This window comes from Eublepharis macularius, chromosome 1 (assembly GCF_028583425.1).
Source record: "Eublepharis macularius isolate TG4126 chromosome 1, MPM_Emac_v1.0, whole genome shotgun sequence".
In the NCBI taxonomy this organism is placed as follows: domain Eukaryota; kingdom Metazoa; phylum Chordata; class Lepidosauria; order Squamata; family Eublepharidae; genus Eublepharis; species Eublepharis macularius.
This window is the reverse complement of record NC_072790.1, coordinates 166,807,815-166,821,085: the sequence shown is the minus strand read 5'-3', so window position 1 is coordinate 166,821,085 and position 13,271 is coordinate 166,807,815. Positions and strand designations below refer to the sequence as shown.

General features: G+C 40.9%; 1 protein-coding gene across 5 annotated transcripts in view; it reads right to left on the bottom strand.

Annotated features, from left to right (window-relative positions):
• Positions 1-12,388, bottom strand: part of ABCC10 (ATP binding cassette subfamily C member 10) — a 49,690-nt gene extending 37,302 nt beyond the window's left edge. For 2 of the 5 annotated variants that reach the window (XM_054977065.1, XM_054977103.1), the window contains exons 1-4: positions 9,702-10,162; positions 3,527-3,628; positions 2,568-2,763; positions 643-2,011 (exon numbers count right to left, since the gene is read on the bottom strand). In XM_054977065.1, the coding sequence (XP_054833040.1) occupies positions 643-2,011; positions 2,568-2,728 (1,530 nt within the window). In that variant the 5' untranslated portion in view covers positions 2,729-2,763; positions 3,527-3,628; positions 9,702-10,162. Of the gene's footprint in view, positions 1-642; positions 2,012-2,567; positions 2,764-3,526; positions 3,629-5,197; positions 5,279-9,701; positions 10,163-11,890; positions 11,928-12,314 lie in introns of those variants that run through there. The other 3 variants (XM_054977075.1, XM_054977084.1, XM_054977093.1) reach the window with 3 other exon arrangements.
• Between the last annotated feature and the right edge of the window lie 883 nt (positions 12,389-13,271).

Sequence of the window (13,271 nt, the reverse complement as noted above, 5' to 3'; positions counted from 1 at the left end):
TTAAGAATGCTTATTCCTTCTCATTATTCTGAGTTCTGGGCTAGATATACACTTTGATATACACAGATTAAAGATCCCCAAAATATTGCTTTTAAATACACCACTGTATGCTTGTTTGTTCTGAGCCGGCAAGGGAATGCCTTTGCTTGTTACAGGACCTCCATGTGTATAGCAATTTGGGTAATACCTGGTCTAAATAGAATCTATATTCAGATTATCTGAAGAATCCAGGTAAGTTTTAAAACAGACCATGCTCCTATTCTAGCTGTCCTAAGCATGCGAAACTAGGGCACCAAGATAATGGGGCAAGTGGGCAGCTGGGGGTCTAGGGTGAGAGTCTGTAACAGATCCTATGCTCACAAGCTGGTGATCGTACACAGGCAGAGATGATTCCATGCCTCAATGCATGAAAAATCTTCTGTAGAAGGCTATAATCTTTGTAGTATACCGGATGTGATTTGTTTCTACTGTGCAGTATTCCATTGGTGATAGACAAGTACTGCTAGCTCATTACTAACAGATAAATCATTATAGGACTTCACTGTCACAAATACCTAAAAATTCCAACATATAGCTGTTCCAGGAAAAATCAACAGACAAGCACAATAGTGAGCTTGGAAATCCCAAATAGCCCCACCTCACCTTGACACGCGTGTCCTTGTGCTTCAGCATCTCCTTGTTGTTCTCCATAATACGATTTGCAACAACTTTATTAACAGGCACCAGCAGCAGAGCCAAAGCCAGCCCTCCCAAGAAGGCTATGCCTACCTGCTGGTACAAGAGGTACAGGGTGATGGCAAACTGGAAAGGAAGACTCCACAGTTCATGGAAACTGAGGCAGAAATTGACCAACCGATCAGTGTCAGTGCTCATAAAGTTGACAATCTCTCCTGTGGTGAAGCTAGCCAGGCTACTGCCACTCACCCGGATAGCTTTCTGGTAGATAGTAGAGATAACAGCTGTACGCACCATCAGCATCATCTTGTTTACCTCATAACTGAACTGGTTCCGCAAGATAGCACCCAGAAATGAACCAGCGAAGAGTCCAAATGCATACAGAACCCCAAGGCTAAGAGGTTCTTGGTATGATTCCATAAAACTCACTAGCAAGTTTAGAAGCAGGGGCCCTGAAAATCCCAACAGACTGCCAGCCAGTTTGAGGAGGCCCAGGGAGTAATAGCGTAACCCAAAAGCTGCATGCAACACTGATAGGAGACTCACACGCTTTTGAATATCATGACGGCACTCTGGAGATGGTAATCCATTGCTTTGGACAAATAATCTGTTTATGGAAGCTGCAGTCTCTTCAACATCTTGGCTGAAAGTTGCCTTTTTCTGCCAGCAAGAGGAGAAGCATTCACGGATTCTTACTGCCTGGAGCCGTCGAGGTAGCTGATAAATATCCTGAGGATGATTTAACATCCACTGGTAGCCACGCTTCATAAGAGGATTCATCCAAGCATAGGAGAAACGCGAGAGCCAGCTCTCTCCATCCTCTGCCACTTCCTGCCACATGGGTGTGGAAATCCCTGAGTCTATCATAAGAGGCTCATGCTGCCAAGAATCATTGATACAACAGAAGTCTTGCCTGCTAGACACAGGTATAATGTAGCCAATTATGTAGATAATCAGTGTGGTTAGCTGCAGGCAGAGGATAGACACTCTGAAGACAGAGACAGGTTGGAGGTGCTGAACACCTATCTCAGTCTGGCAGCGCCACACCAGAGTGATAATGAGGGATGGAAGTGGAAAGAAGGCAAAAATCAGCAGTGTTACAGGGCCACGGCTGAAACTACGTGAAGACTTGTAGAGAGCAAGCAATGCCAAGCTATGAGTAAGCCATGCCAATGTGGTTATGCTACTTGCCAGTACTTCTAGGTACAAGGGATACAATGCTTGTTTCCATATGGCTGCTGGGATCAGGTCTAGGACAGATGAACCAGCAAGGATAAAAGATGCGGCAATCCTGCATTTCCAACCAGGTCTGTGGATGTTCCTAGAAACTGAAGACCTAGTAAAGAGAGAAGAACATGCTTTAGAGTACAACCTCTCATCCCTTCTCCTGATGTCCCTTCACTAGTCATTCTTGGATGTCTCTATATCTTATTTCCCAGTCTGTTAACCTTTGGAGTATATACTAAAATTACCATACTGGTTTAGGCCACAGCTAAGCCATCCAATATGTTTGTAATTACTGTTCATTAGAAAATATGAAGAAAGATTATACTCTGCGAACATTCGTGCGTATGTTTATTTCTATGAGCTCCTAAAGACTGGTTTTGTGCAACAAAATAATAAATGTGTTTCAATCAGACTCACTCATGAGTAAATGCCTATAAGATTGCAGCTTTAATACATCTCAGTAGTTATAAAGCTAAACAAGCATTAGGACTATCTAAGGAACATGTCAAGGAGGGTGTTATTTCACAACATATATCATGGCTCATAAACACAATCTCATGTAAATTGAATGGGATATTTCTATCAGAGAATCTGGGTTATACATACAAAATGTGAGTGTTTAAAGTGTGTGGGGATTAGTTCACAAATCTGGATTGTCATTATACCTTGGTGTTCCTATGTAGCAGGCACTGATTACAGCAAGGACTGCATGAGGAAAGATGTTTAAAATAAGCTGATTAAAACAATGTCCAATATTGCCATGGTCCCAGAAAGGGAGAGGATCTATCGGACTGCTCTCACATAGATTAGCCAAGATTTCCTCCATCTTCCTCCAGGGCCAAGAACTATAGCTACAAGTTCCTAAGAAAAAACAAAGACAAGAAATCAAGCACAGAAAGAAAAAACAGTCTTGCTGCCCCAGTCTGAGAATTCTTTAAACAAAGAATAAAATCTTTTCCTTTTGCTATCTATTCTGAATGGCAGCAGCTCTACAAAGAACCAAATAAATATCTTTCCTATTGCCTGTAATCAAACAGCCCTAAGCTAGAGATGTTAGGGATTGAAACTTGGAATCCAATATATGCTGTAACCCTTGCATGTAGACCCCATTAAATGGCTCCACATGGGAGTGTTTCAATATAAGGAGCCATCTATGTGTTGCAGCTACGAATGAGAATCAGGTGTTTTTGACTGTGCTACCACAAAATCATTTTGGACGGTGTAATAGTAAGGTCTCCCTCTTGGATACACACGTGGTGGTAGGGGTTTGAATGTGTCAGTGAAGCTGAGAGCAATACCATCAGGAGCACAGGCTTGATCAGGAGTCTAAACACCTGGAAGAGTCACTCAAGGCAGAATGGCCAAAGCTGAGACACCAGACTAAGATGCATCCACCCCCTTCAGGAATCAACAGCCACATCAGCAGAAGAGAACTGAATATTCCAATAGTGATGGTAGTGGAAGAATCCTTGAAGGCTAGCTACTGGGCAGCAGCAGTAGTGGAAGGTGACACTGGCGGAGGATCCTTCAGAGACAACAGCAGTGTCACTTCAGCTAACCACCTAACCCTGGTTAGTACCACACAGAAGAAGGCAATGGTAAACCACTCCTGCTAATCTCTTACCTTGAAAACCTTATGATGAGACAGTCCAAACTGAAAGATGATATAGTGCTAGAAGACAGGACCCCCAGGTCGGATGGCACTCAACTGGCTGCTGGGGAAGATCTGAGAACAAGTATGTGAACAGATGCAAAAGGAATGCCCAAAGCTGTGCAACACACATAATAGGAACATGGAACGTGAGAAGTATGAAGCCAGGTAAGCTAGACATTTTAAAACAAGAAATGGAACATTTAAACATTGCAGTGCTGGGTGTGAGTGAACTAATCTGGACTGACTCAGGACATTTTCAGTCAGAAAACCACACAGTGTTTTACTGTAGAAATGACAAACTCAAAAGAAATGGTGTTTCTCTAATAGTGAGGCAAGACATAGCACAAGCAGTCAAGAGCTACAACGCAAAGTCTGACAGAGTAGTATCAATTAGACTTCATGGAAGGCCTGTTAACATAACCATCATTCAAGTTTATGCTCCAACTACAGATGCTGAGGAGGAAGAAATTGAAAACTTTAATACAAGGGTCAAAGAAGAAATTGATCATACACCTAAACAAGTTATGCTGACAATCATAAATGACTGGAACAGAAAAGCAGGAGACAAAGCAAAATAAAACATACTTGGAAAATTTGGACTAGGATCAGGAAATGAAGCAGCAGAGTGACTCATAGAATTTTGTGAAGCCAACAACCTGTTCATTGCTAACACATGCTTCAGGAAACCAAAAAGACAATTGTATCCGTGGAAAACACCGGGTGACCGATACAGGAACCAAACAGATTACATAATTGGGAGCAGAAGATAAGAGAAGCTCTATTGTCTCTGCTAAAACAATACCAGGAGCTAATTGTGATACAGATCATGAGTTGCTAATATCAAAAATTAGAAAGCTGAGGAGAAACACTAAAAGCCTCATAGTGCCAAAATACAATTTAAATAATATTCCTGAAGAATTTAAAGACTACGTAAAGAACAGATTTGCAATACTAAGTTTAATTGATCATGAGCAGAAGAACTCTGAGTTCAAAGATATTGATGTATTGTCAAAGGCTTTCACGGCCAGAGAACGATGGTTGTTGTGGGTTTTCCGGGCTATATTGCCATGGTCTTGGCATTGTAGTTCCTGACGTTTCGCCAGCAGCTGTGGCTGGCATCTTCAGCTCTCTTCATCTTCAGATCTCTGTCTTTTGGTGCTACACCTCTGAAGATGCCAGCCACAGCTGCTGGCGAAACGTCAGGAACTACAATGCCAAGACCACGGCAATACAGTTCAGAGATATTATCAAGGAAGAATGTGCAAAGACTATCCCTGTAGCCAAAAGAAAGGAGAAGCCTAAATGGATGACTGAGGAAACTCTTAAAATTGCTAAAGAAAGATGAGAAGCAAAAGGTGCCAGAAATAGGGTTAAAATTTTCAATGCAGCTATTCAGCAGCTTGCATGCAGAGACAAAGAAATCTATTATAATAGCCAGTGCAAACAAATAGAATACAACAACAAAAAAGGAAGAACGAGATTTGTTCCAAAAGATCCGAGAAATCAAAAGAAAATTCAAGCCACAGCTTGAATGCTGAAAGATCAGCACGGAAATTCAGTATCTGATCAGGACAAAATAAAGGAAAGACAGAAACAATACACTGAAGAACTATACAGAAGAGATGGAAGGATGACAGACACCTTTGAAGAAGAATCTTTTGATGAAGAACCAGAAATCATGTAATCATCATCATCATCTCATTAATCCCCTTGACAATGATCCTAGAGAAAACAAAAATGGGTTATTATATTTCTGATCAGGCTGGGAAAATAAACCATCTCCTATACATAGATGATTTGAAATTGTGTGCAAAGAGTCCCACTGAACTTCCATTGCTTAATACAGTGATTCCATTGCTTAATACAGTGAAAATGTACAGTGATGATATTCAAATGAAATTTGGCTTAGACAAATCTGCAGTACTCTCCATGCAGGGGGGGGAAAGTAAAAATTACTGATGGAATAGAACTTGAAAATGGCGACATTATGAAATCATGATCAAACAATGAAAATTATAAATATCTTGGAATATTAGAATTAGATAACATCCTGCATGTGAAAGTAAAAGAACTGACTCAGAAATAATATATCAAAAGAGTACGAAAAATTCTGAAGTCAAATTTAAATGGTGGAAATACAATCAAGGCCATAAATACATGGACAGTTCCAGTGATCAGATATCCAGCTGGAATAATAGATTGGACACAAAGCGATTTAGAAAAATTGGATCGAAAAACACGAAAACTAATGAACATGCATCACTCTTTACACCCAAAAAGTGATGTTGACAGGCTATATTTACCATGAAAAATTGGTGGAAGAGGACTGTTGCAAATATATCAGGTAGTGGAAGAAGAAAAGAGAGGCCTGAATGATTACATCAGTAGAAGTACAGAAAAATTACTTTAGGCTGTGAAAACAGAGAACTTATTAAAAACAACCGAAACAAAGGCTGAATACATGAAGAAACAGTTTGAGAATAGATTAAATGGCTGGAAGAACAAACTCTTACATGGGCAACATCTAAAAAATATTGAAGGAAAAAGTGACAACAGCCTAACTTGGGCATGATTGAAGATGGGTATAATCAAGAAAGAAACTGAAGGTCTGATTTTTGCAGCACAAGAACAAGCATTGCAAACAAATGTTATGAAAGCCAAAATTCAGAAAATCAGTGAAAATCCAAAATGTTGACTTTTCCAGGAAAAAGATGAAACTGTGTCCCACCTTATCTCTGAATGCAGCAAAATTGCACAGACGGACTACAAAGCTAGACATGACAGGGTTGCAAAGCTGATTCATTGGTCATTGTGTAAAAGTATAACTTGCCAGTATCAAAGAATTCATGGGAACATCAGGTAGAAAAGGTGCTAGAAAATGAACAAGTCAAGATACTGTGGGATTTCAGAATTCCAACTGATCGGCACTGTGAACATCAAGGGTTTTTTTCTAGGAAAAGAAGTGGCAGAACTCTCAAGAGGGAAATGAGGAAGAAACACACGGGTTTCTTTGAAATAATATTATTTTCAAGCACCATTGTTGAGTATTTTCAAGAAGTGCCGGAACTTCGTTCCACCTGAAAAAAAGCCCTGGTGAACATAATATACCAGACATAACAGTCGTGAAAAATAGAAAAGTCTAGATAATCGACATTGCAAATCCTGGGGATGCCAGAGTCGAAGAAAAAGAACAAGAAAAAATGATTAAATATAGAGATCTGGCAATAAAAACCATCCGACTATGGAAGAAGAATGCAACAGTAGTCCCCATGGTCATCGAGGCACTCGGAAACATCTCGAAAAACTTTGCAATTTCTATGGAAAAACTGCAGCTTTCTGACATAACACCTACAGAACTGCAAAAGAAGGTGCTACTTGGAACAGCATAAAAATTGCACTGATATCTGGTTGATACTTAGGTCTCCAGTGGAAACTTGTATCACCTTAGCAAGGCTAATCAATAATAACATGTGACCTCTGCTTATTGTTGATTGTGTTTTGGATAATTCAAATAACAACAACAACAACAACAACAACAACAACATTCAATTTATATACCGCCCTTCAGGATGATTTAACACCCACTCAGAGCGGTTTACAAAGTATGTTTTTATTATCCCCACCACAAAATACCCTGTGAGGTGGGTGGGGCTGAGAGAAATCTTAGAAGCTGTGACTGACCCAAGGTCACCCAGCTGGCTTCAAGTGGAGGAGTGGGGAATCAAACCCGGCTCACCAGATTAGAGTCCCATGCTCTTAACCACTACACCAAACTGGTGAAAGCTGATGGTGAAGTGAAAGCTGCATTCAAAGCAGTTGGGAGAAAGAAAGCTCCTGGAGTAGATGGAATACCAGTAGAGCTATTTCAAGCTACAGAAACTGAGTCCATCAAAATCTTAACAAGAATCTGTCAACAAATATGGAAAACCAAACAATGGCCCACAGACTGGAAACACTCAGTCTACATTCCAATTCCAAAAAAATAGGATGTCAAAGAGTGCAGCAACTATCAGAGTATTGCGTTAATTTCCCATGGAAGCAAAGTGATGCTGAAAATTCTACAGCAAAGACTCTTACCATATATGGAATGAGAAATGTCAGATGTTCAAGCTGGATTCAGAAAAGGAAGAGGCACTAGGGATCACATTGCACATTTATGATGGCTAATGGGACATACCAGGGAATTTCAGAAGAAAATCAGCTTGTGTTTTATAGATTACAGCAAAGCTTTTGACTGTGCGGATCATGAAAAACTATGGAGAGTGGGAGTGACACAACATCTCATTGTTCTGATGCACAACCAGTACTCAGGACAACAGGCTACTGTCTGGATAGAATATGGGGAAATAGGATGGCTTCCCGTTGGCAAAGGTGTCAGACAAGGATGTATATTATCTCCCTGTTCAACCTCTATGTAGAGTATATCATAAGAAAAGCTAGATTAGATCTAGAAGAAGGTGGAGTGAAAATTGGTGGAAGGAACATTAACAATTTGAGATATGCAGATGATACCACGTTACTACTAGAAGATAGTGAAGACTTGAAACAACTACAAATGAAGGTTAAAGGAGAAGGCACCAAAGCAGGATTACAACTGAACATCAAGAAGACAAAAGTAATGACTACTGAGGAATTAACACAATTTTAAAGTTGACAATGAGGAAATTAAAATTGTTCCCGATTTTCTATTCCTTGGCTCAATTATCAACCAAAAGGGAGACTGCAATGAAGAAATCAGAAGAAGACTGAGACTTGGAAGAGCAGCTGTGAGGGAACTAGAAAAGATCTTTAAAAGTAAAGCTCTCTCTCTGGGAACTAAGATCAAGATAATCCAAAGTATGGTATTCCCCATTACTAAGTATAGATGTGAAAGTTGGATAGTGACACTTGAAGCCAGCTGGGTGACCCTGGGCTAGTCACAGTTCTCTGTAGCTCTCTCAGCCCCACCCACCTCACAGGGTGTTTTGTTGTGGGGATAATAATGACATTCTTTGTAAACCACTCTGAGTGGGCATTAAGTTGTCCCAAAGGGCGGTATATAAATCAAATGTTGTTGTTGTTATTATAAAGCTGACAGGAAGAAAACTGATTCATTTGAAATGTGGTGCTGGAAGAGAGTTTTGCTGATATCATGGATGGCCAAAAAGACAAATAATGGGTACTAGAGCAAATCGAATTCTCCCTAGAAGCTAAAATAACAAAACTGAGGCTATTGTACTTTGGTCACATCATGAGAACACAAGACTCTCTGGAAAGGTTAATAATGCTAGGAAAAGTAGAAGGCAGTAGGAAAAGAGGAAGACCTAAAACAAGATGGGTTGACTCAATAAAAGAAGCCACATCCTACAGTTTGCAGGATTTGAGCAAATCTCTTAACAATAGGAAGTTTAGGAGGTCTTTCATTCATAGGTTCGCCATAGGTTGGAGGCAACTTGATGACATAAACACACACACTAAATAATTTGATATAACCTTCCTAAGTTTGCTATTTCCAGCTACTGCTTTTATGAATTATTAATATGCTTGTTCACACTTGAGCTTGGCACAGAAATATACAGACTATTCTACTTATACCCTGACCTAGATAGCCCAGGCAAGCCTGATCTTGTCAGATCTTAGAAGCTAAGCAGGCTTGGCTGTGGTTAGTAATTGGCTGAAAGAAGACCACAGTTGCAGAGGCAGGCAATGGTAAACCACCTCTGTTAGTCTCTTGCCTTGAAAATCCCAGCAGGAGTTGCCATAAGTCATCTGTGACTTGACAACACTTTCCAGTACCACATGCCCCCTATATATTTCATATTTTTGGACCACTGTGTTAGTTTTTTCTCCCTGCAGCCCAAGTATTTACATATAAAATAAAACGCCTGCTATGTTCCTGTTTTCCTCCCTAAGCATCAGGGCTCAGTATGCATAAAACACTTATTTCTTCTTTCTTGGGGGGTGAGGGTGGGGGGGGAAGGGCTGTGATATCTAATGACAGAAACACCTGCACTTTCCTGGAGACACCCTGACACAATGGGCTCTAGGTCATGCTGCAATAAAAGATTGCTAACGTCACCAGACTCATGCTTATTCTTCTCAGGTTCCAGAGTTCGACCAGGCCAACAAAGATCAGATTTATAGGACTCAACCGAAGAAACCTTACCCCAAATTATTCAGAAGTATCTGTTGTCTTGCCAGTGGGGAACTAGGGTGAATACATCGAGGATGCCGTTTTCACACATAAGGCTTAAAGCAGCTGCTGCCATCAAGTTCCGTGACTGTGTGTGTTATTTGTCGCCAGGTCGCTTCCGATTTATGGCCAAACTAACTCCCCTAGGAACAATATAAAATTTAATTTGACAGAACGCTCATGCACATTCCAAACGCTCTTCCCCGCATTCTCTCCCCTACAAATCTGAGTGGGCTTAAATCAACATAGCGCCAAAGAGCCTGGCAGGCGTTCATAGCTGCTGTTTGACAAACTCTTTTCGCGCCCAGAGGGAAATCGTTGTGTCCTTTGAGGATAAGAAAGCGGATCCTCTCGACACAAATGCGAGAGCGAAGGGCTAAGGAAGGAGCGGTAGTTCCCCTGTCGCTCACGCCCGCTTTCTTTCCCATCGGGAGTTCGGTCTCAGCCCACTTCTCATCGCTCCCACCCCCCGGAACAAACACCAGACCCGGCACTCCGAACCGGTTTCTTTGCTTCCTGGGCCAGAAGCTGCTTCTTTGATCTCTAGCGGCCGCTGCTGTCACGGAGGACCCTTTACAGCCTCTTGTGTGCAATAACAAGGGAAAGCGGATATGCAGGAATAAATCAATTTCCAAATGGAAAGGCGCAGGTTTGCTTGAAAGTAGAATTCCCTGGCCTTTAGAATAATACTGTCATGAGAATAGAAAAGGGAGTCTTCTCGTGTTCTTCAGTTTGGTTTACACATATGTGCTTGGTATTCACTTGATGACTGCAGTATCCCAGGATAATGCTCATATATAAACTGGCCATCATCATTAATATTATCGTCTCTCCAATAGGAATCAGTTAACGGATTTACCTAATAGTTAACAGGTGGACAGAAATCAGAGGGCTCCACCCAGACTATAAGAGTATATGTTGTTAGAAGTAGGTCAGAGAGATACATTGGTAGGCACTATGCACTACTCCGTATTTTCTGCTGAAATAGACATGTACCTACTGGGGAGTTTTCAAAGTTGCTGAACATGCCATATAAATTAATTATGCTTTCTTTCAGAAAGATGTCATCTCTGTGCTTGGCTTTATGCTTGTTTTTCAAATTTTCTGCTACTGTACTCTATTGTATCTCTTTCACTGAATATCCTTTAGTGGGGCTGGGCCACAACCAACCCCTGAGGCACCAAGAGAGTGAGGAAGCTGCCCAATTGGCTTCGGGTTCTGTTCTTCAGGGGCAGATGACCACTGGGGAAGGGGAGCAGAGAAGGTCCAGGGGGAGACTCCGCCCAGCAGAGCCTTTAAAAAGCCAGGCAGGAGGACTCTGAGGAGAAAGGGCGAGGCAGCTCTCACATTGCAGGTGGGAGAGTTGAGTTCCTTGAGGGAAGAGGGAAACGTGGGGTGATGCTGAAACCCCTCCCCTCAATTCTGAGGCTCAACCCTGGCCAAAGGCTGGAGAAGACAGCCCCAGAATGAGGCAGTTGCCCTGGACTCTGACTTTGACGCAGAGGGGGCAGACATCCACCTTGGATCTCCGTGAGAAAAGCAGATTATAAATAAATGTTTGCTCCAGTAAAATATGCAATAATTCGCTGTCGTGTTAATTTCAATGGACTCACCCAGTAAGTGTGCTTAGACTGCAGCCAGAACTTTTGTCTGGTTATTCAAAAGTAAGTTGCATTCAGTTGAATAGGACTTACTCTCAAGTAAGTGTTCCTAGGATTTTTTCTGCCCCAGTGTAAGGTATCCTACACTGACCCGGCAGCAAAATATTAACATCACTGATGCTGTTTCAGTTGCTGGAGAAAGTAGTTACAGCTTCTCCTGTATGAATGAAAGCACCACTCCTTTAGTTCCTCCTCTATGCAAATAAAATGTTGATTCCATAAGAAATTAATTTTAAAAATATTGGAATATGAGTATATTGTATTGGGATAACCCATTTCAACAGAAAACCATTGTGCTACAGGATGGTTTAATGAAACTTAATTATTAAATTTTTAGCATCTTACTCTAATCTTGGCTGCAGATTGATCTAAAATGCTAGAAGCATGGAATTCCCAGATAAACATTTTCTCTAGCCCTAACTATTAAATATTACATCTGTCATTAAATATTACATCCAGAAAGAAACGCATACCATATTGGATCAGGAACATAAACATTACCTTAGTTCTGATGATGATGAAACAGTGTTCCATTCACTGAATGTAAAAAATCTTTTTTTCATATGTGTTTTCACTAATTGGGCTTTAAACTATAGAAGGCCCCAAGACAGGGTGTATTGTAAAGGTCAGCAGCTTAGCAAAAGCTTAGGTCAAAAATGATCCTTTTTGAGGTGCGGACTGACTCCTCCAGTTTCCAATCTAGAGGTAAGAGATACAGGAGATTGAAAGTGGTGGGAAAGGGACTTGTTGATACGCCTTTTGGAAGGAGGATGGAACTTTGACCCACCATTGCCGGTCTCTTCTCAAAATTTGTGGCAAAATCAAAACCAGTTTCTGATCAGGAAGACCAGAATGCCTTCTCAAAATTCCTCAACAGGGGTCATAACCTGTGCCAATACAACATCAAAAAATAACATATACTTACAGAAGATCTTTACTGTGTTATAAGAGACTAGGTACAATCCAGGCTGGAGGCTGAACACCCTAGGAAGTTCACCAATAACTACTGATTTCTTCTGGGAGTACTTTCAGCATTTGAATCATGAAGACTCCTTTCACATGAGACTTTGTTCTGCCCTTATCTTGTTTTGCTACAAAACATAAGATAGGGAGAAGCTTTCATAGAGAATCAGACTTTCTACATAAGAATTGCTATCATAAGCATGTTTATTGAGAAGCAGTTCAATGGGACTTACCTCCTAGGAAATGTGTGTGTTTGTTTAAGACATTTGTATGTCGTCTTTCTATCCAAAACAGGGTTCCTAAGGGGGTGAACATGAAAACACTAAAAAAAATGTAAAACAACAGATTAAAACAATTAAGCAATAAAATTTTAAAATATTTAAATATATTAAAATCAGTTTCATAAACACAAACACATAACATAATACAAAAAACAGGGGACAGGGACAATAACAATTATTTACTGCGGGTATGCCAGACAAAACAAAAGAAGTCTTCACTCACAGGTGGATGACAGCAATAGAGGAGGACAGATGAATCTACCTGGAGAGGGAGCACTCATCTAGCCTCAGATGGTGGGATACCCGAAGCAGGGTGTCCAATGATGACCGGAGTGAACAGGTAGGTTCATATGAGAGAAGACGGTCCTTCAGGTTTGCTAGCCCCAAGCCATATAGGGTTGTAAAAGTCAACACCAGCACCTTGAATTAAGCATAAAAGCAAATTGGGAGCTAAAGTAGATGAAACGAGACTGGAGTGACATGGCTCTACAACCCATTCCAGTCAGGATTCTGGCCACAGCATTCTACACCAGCATTCTGTTTAGGACTGCAAACTTAAATAATGCAATCTAGAAGTTTTTTTCATAGTTGCTTCTATTTTATGAAATAGTGTTCCTGAAGTTCTCATGAAGGCTTCC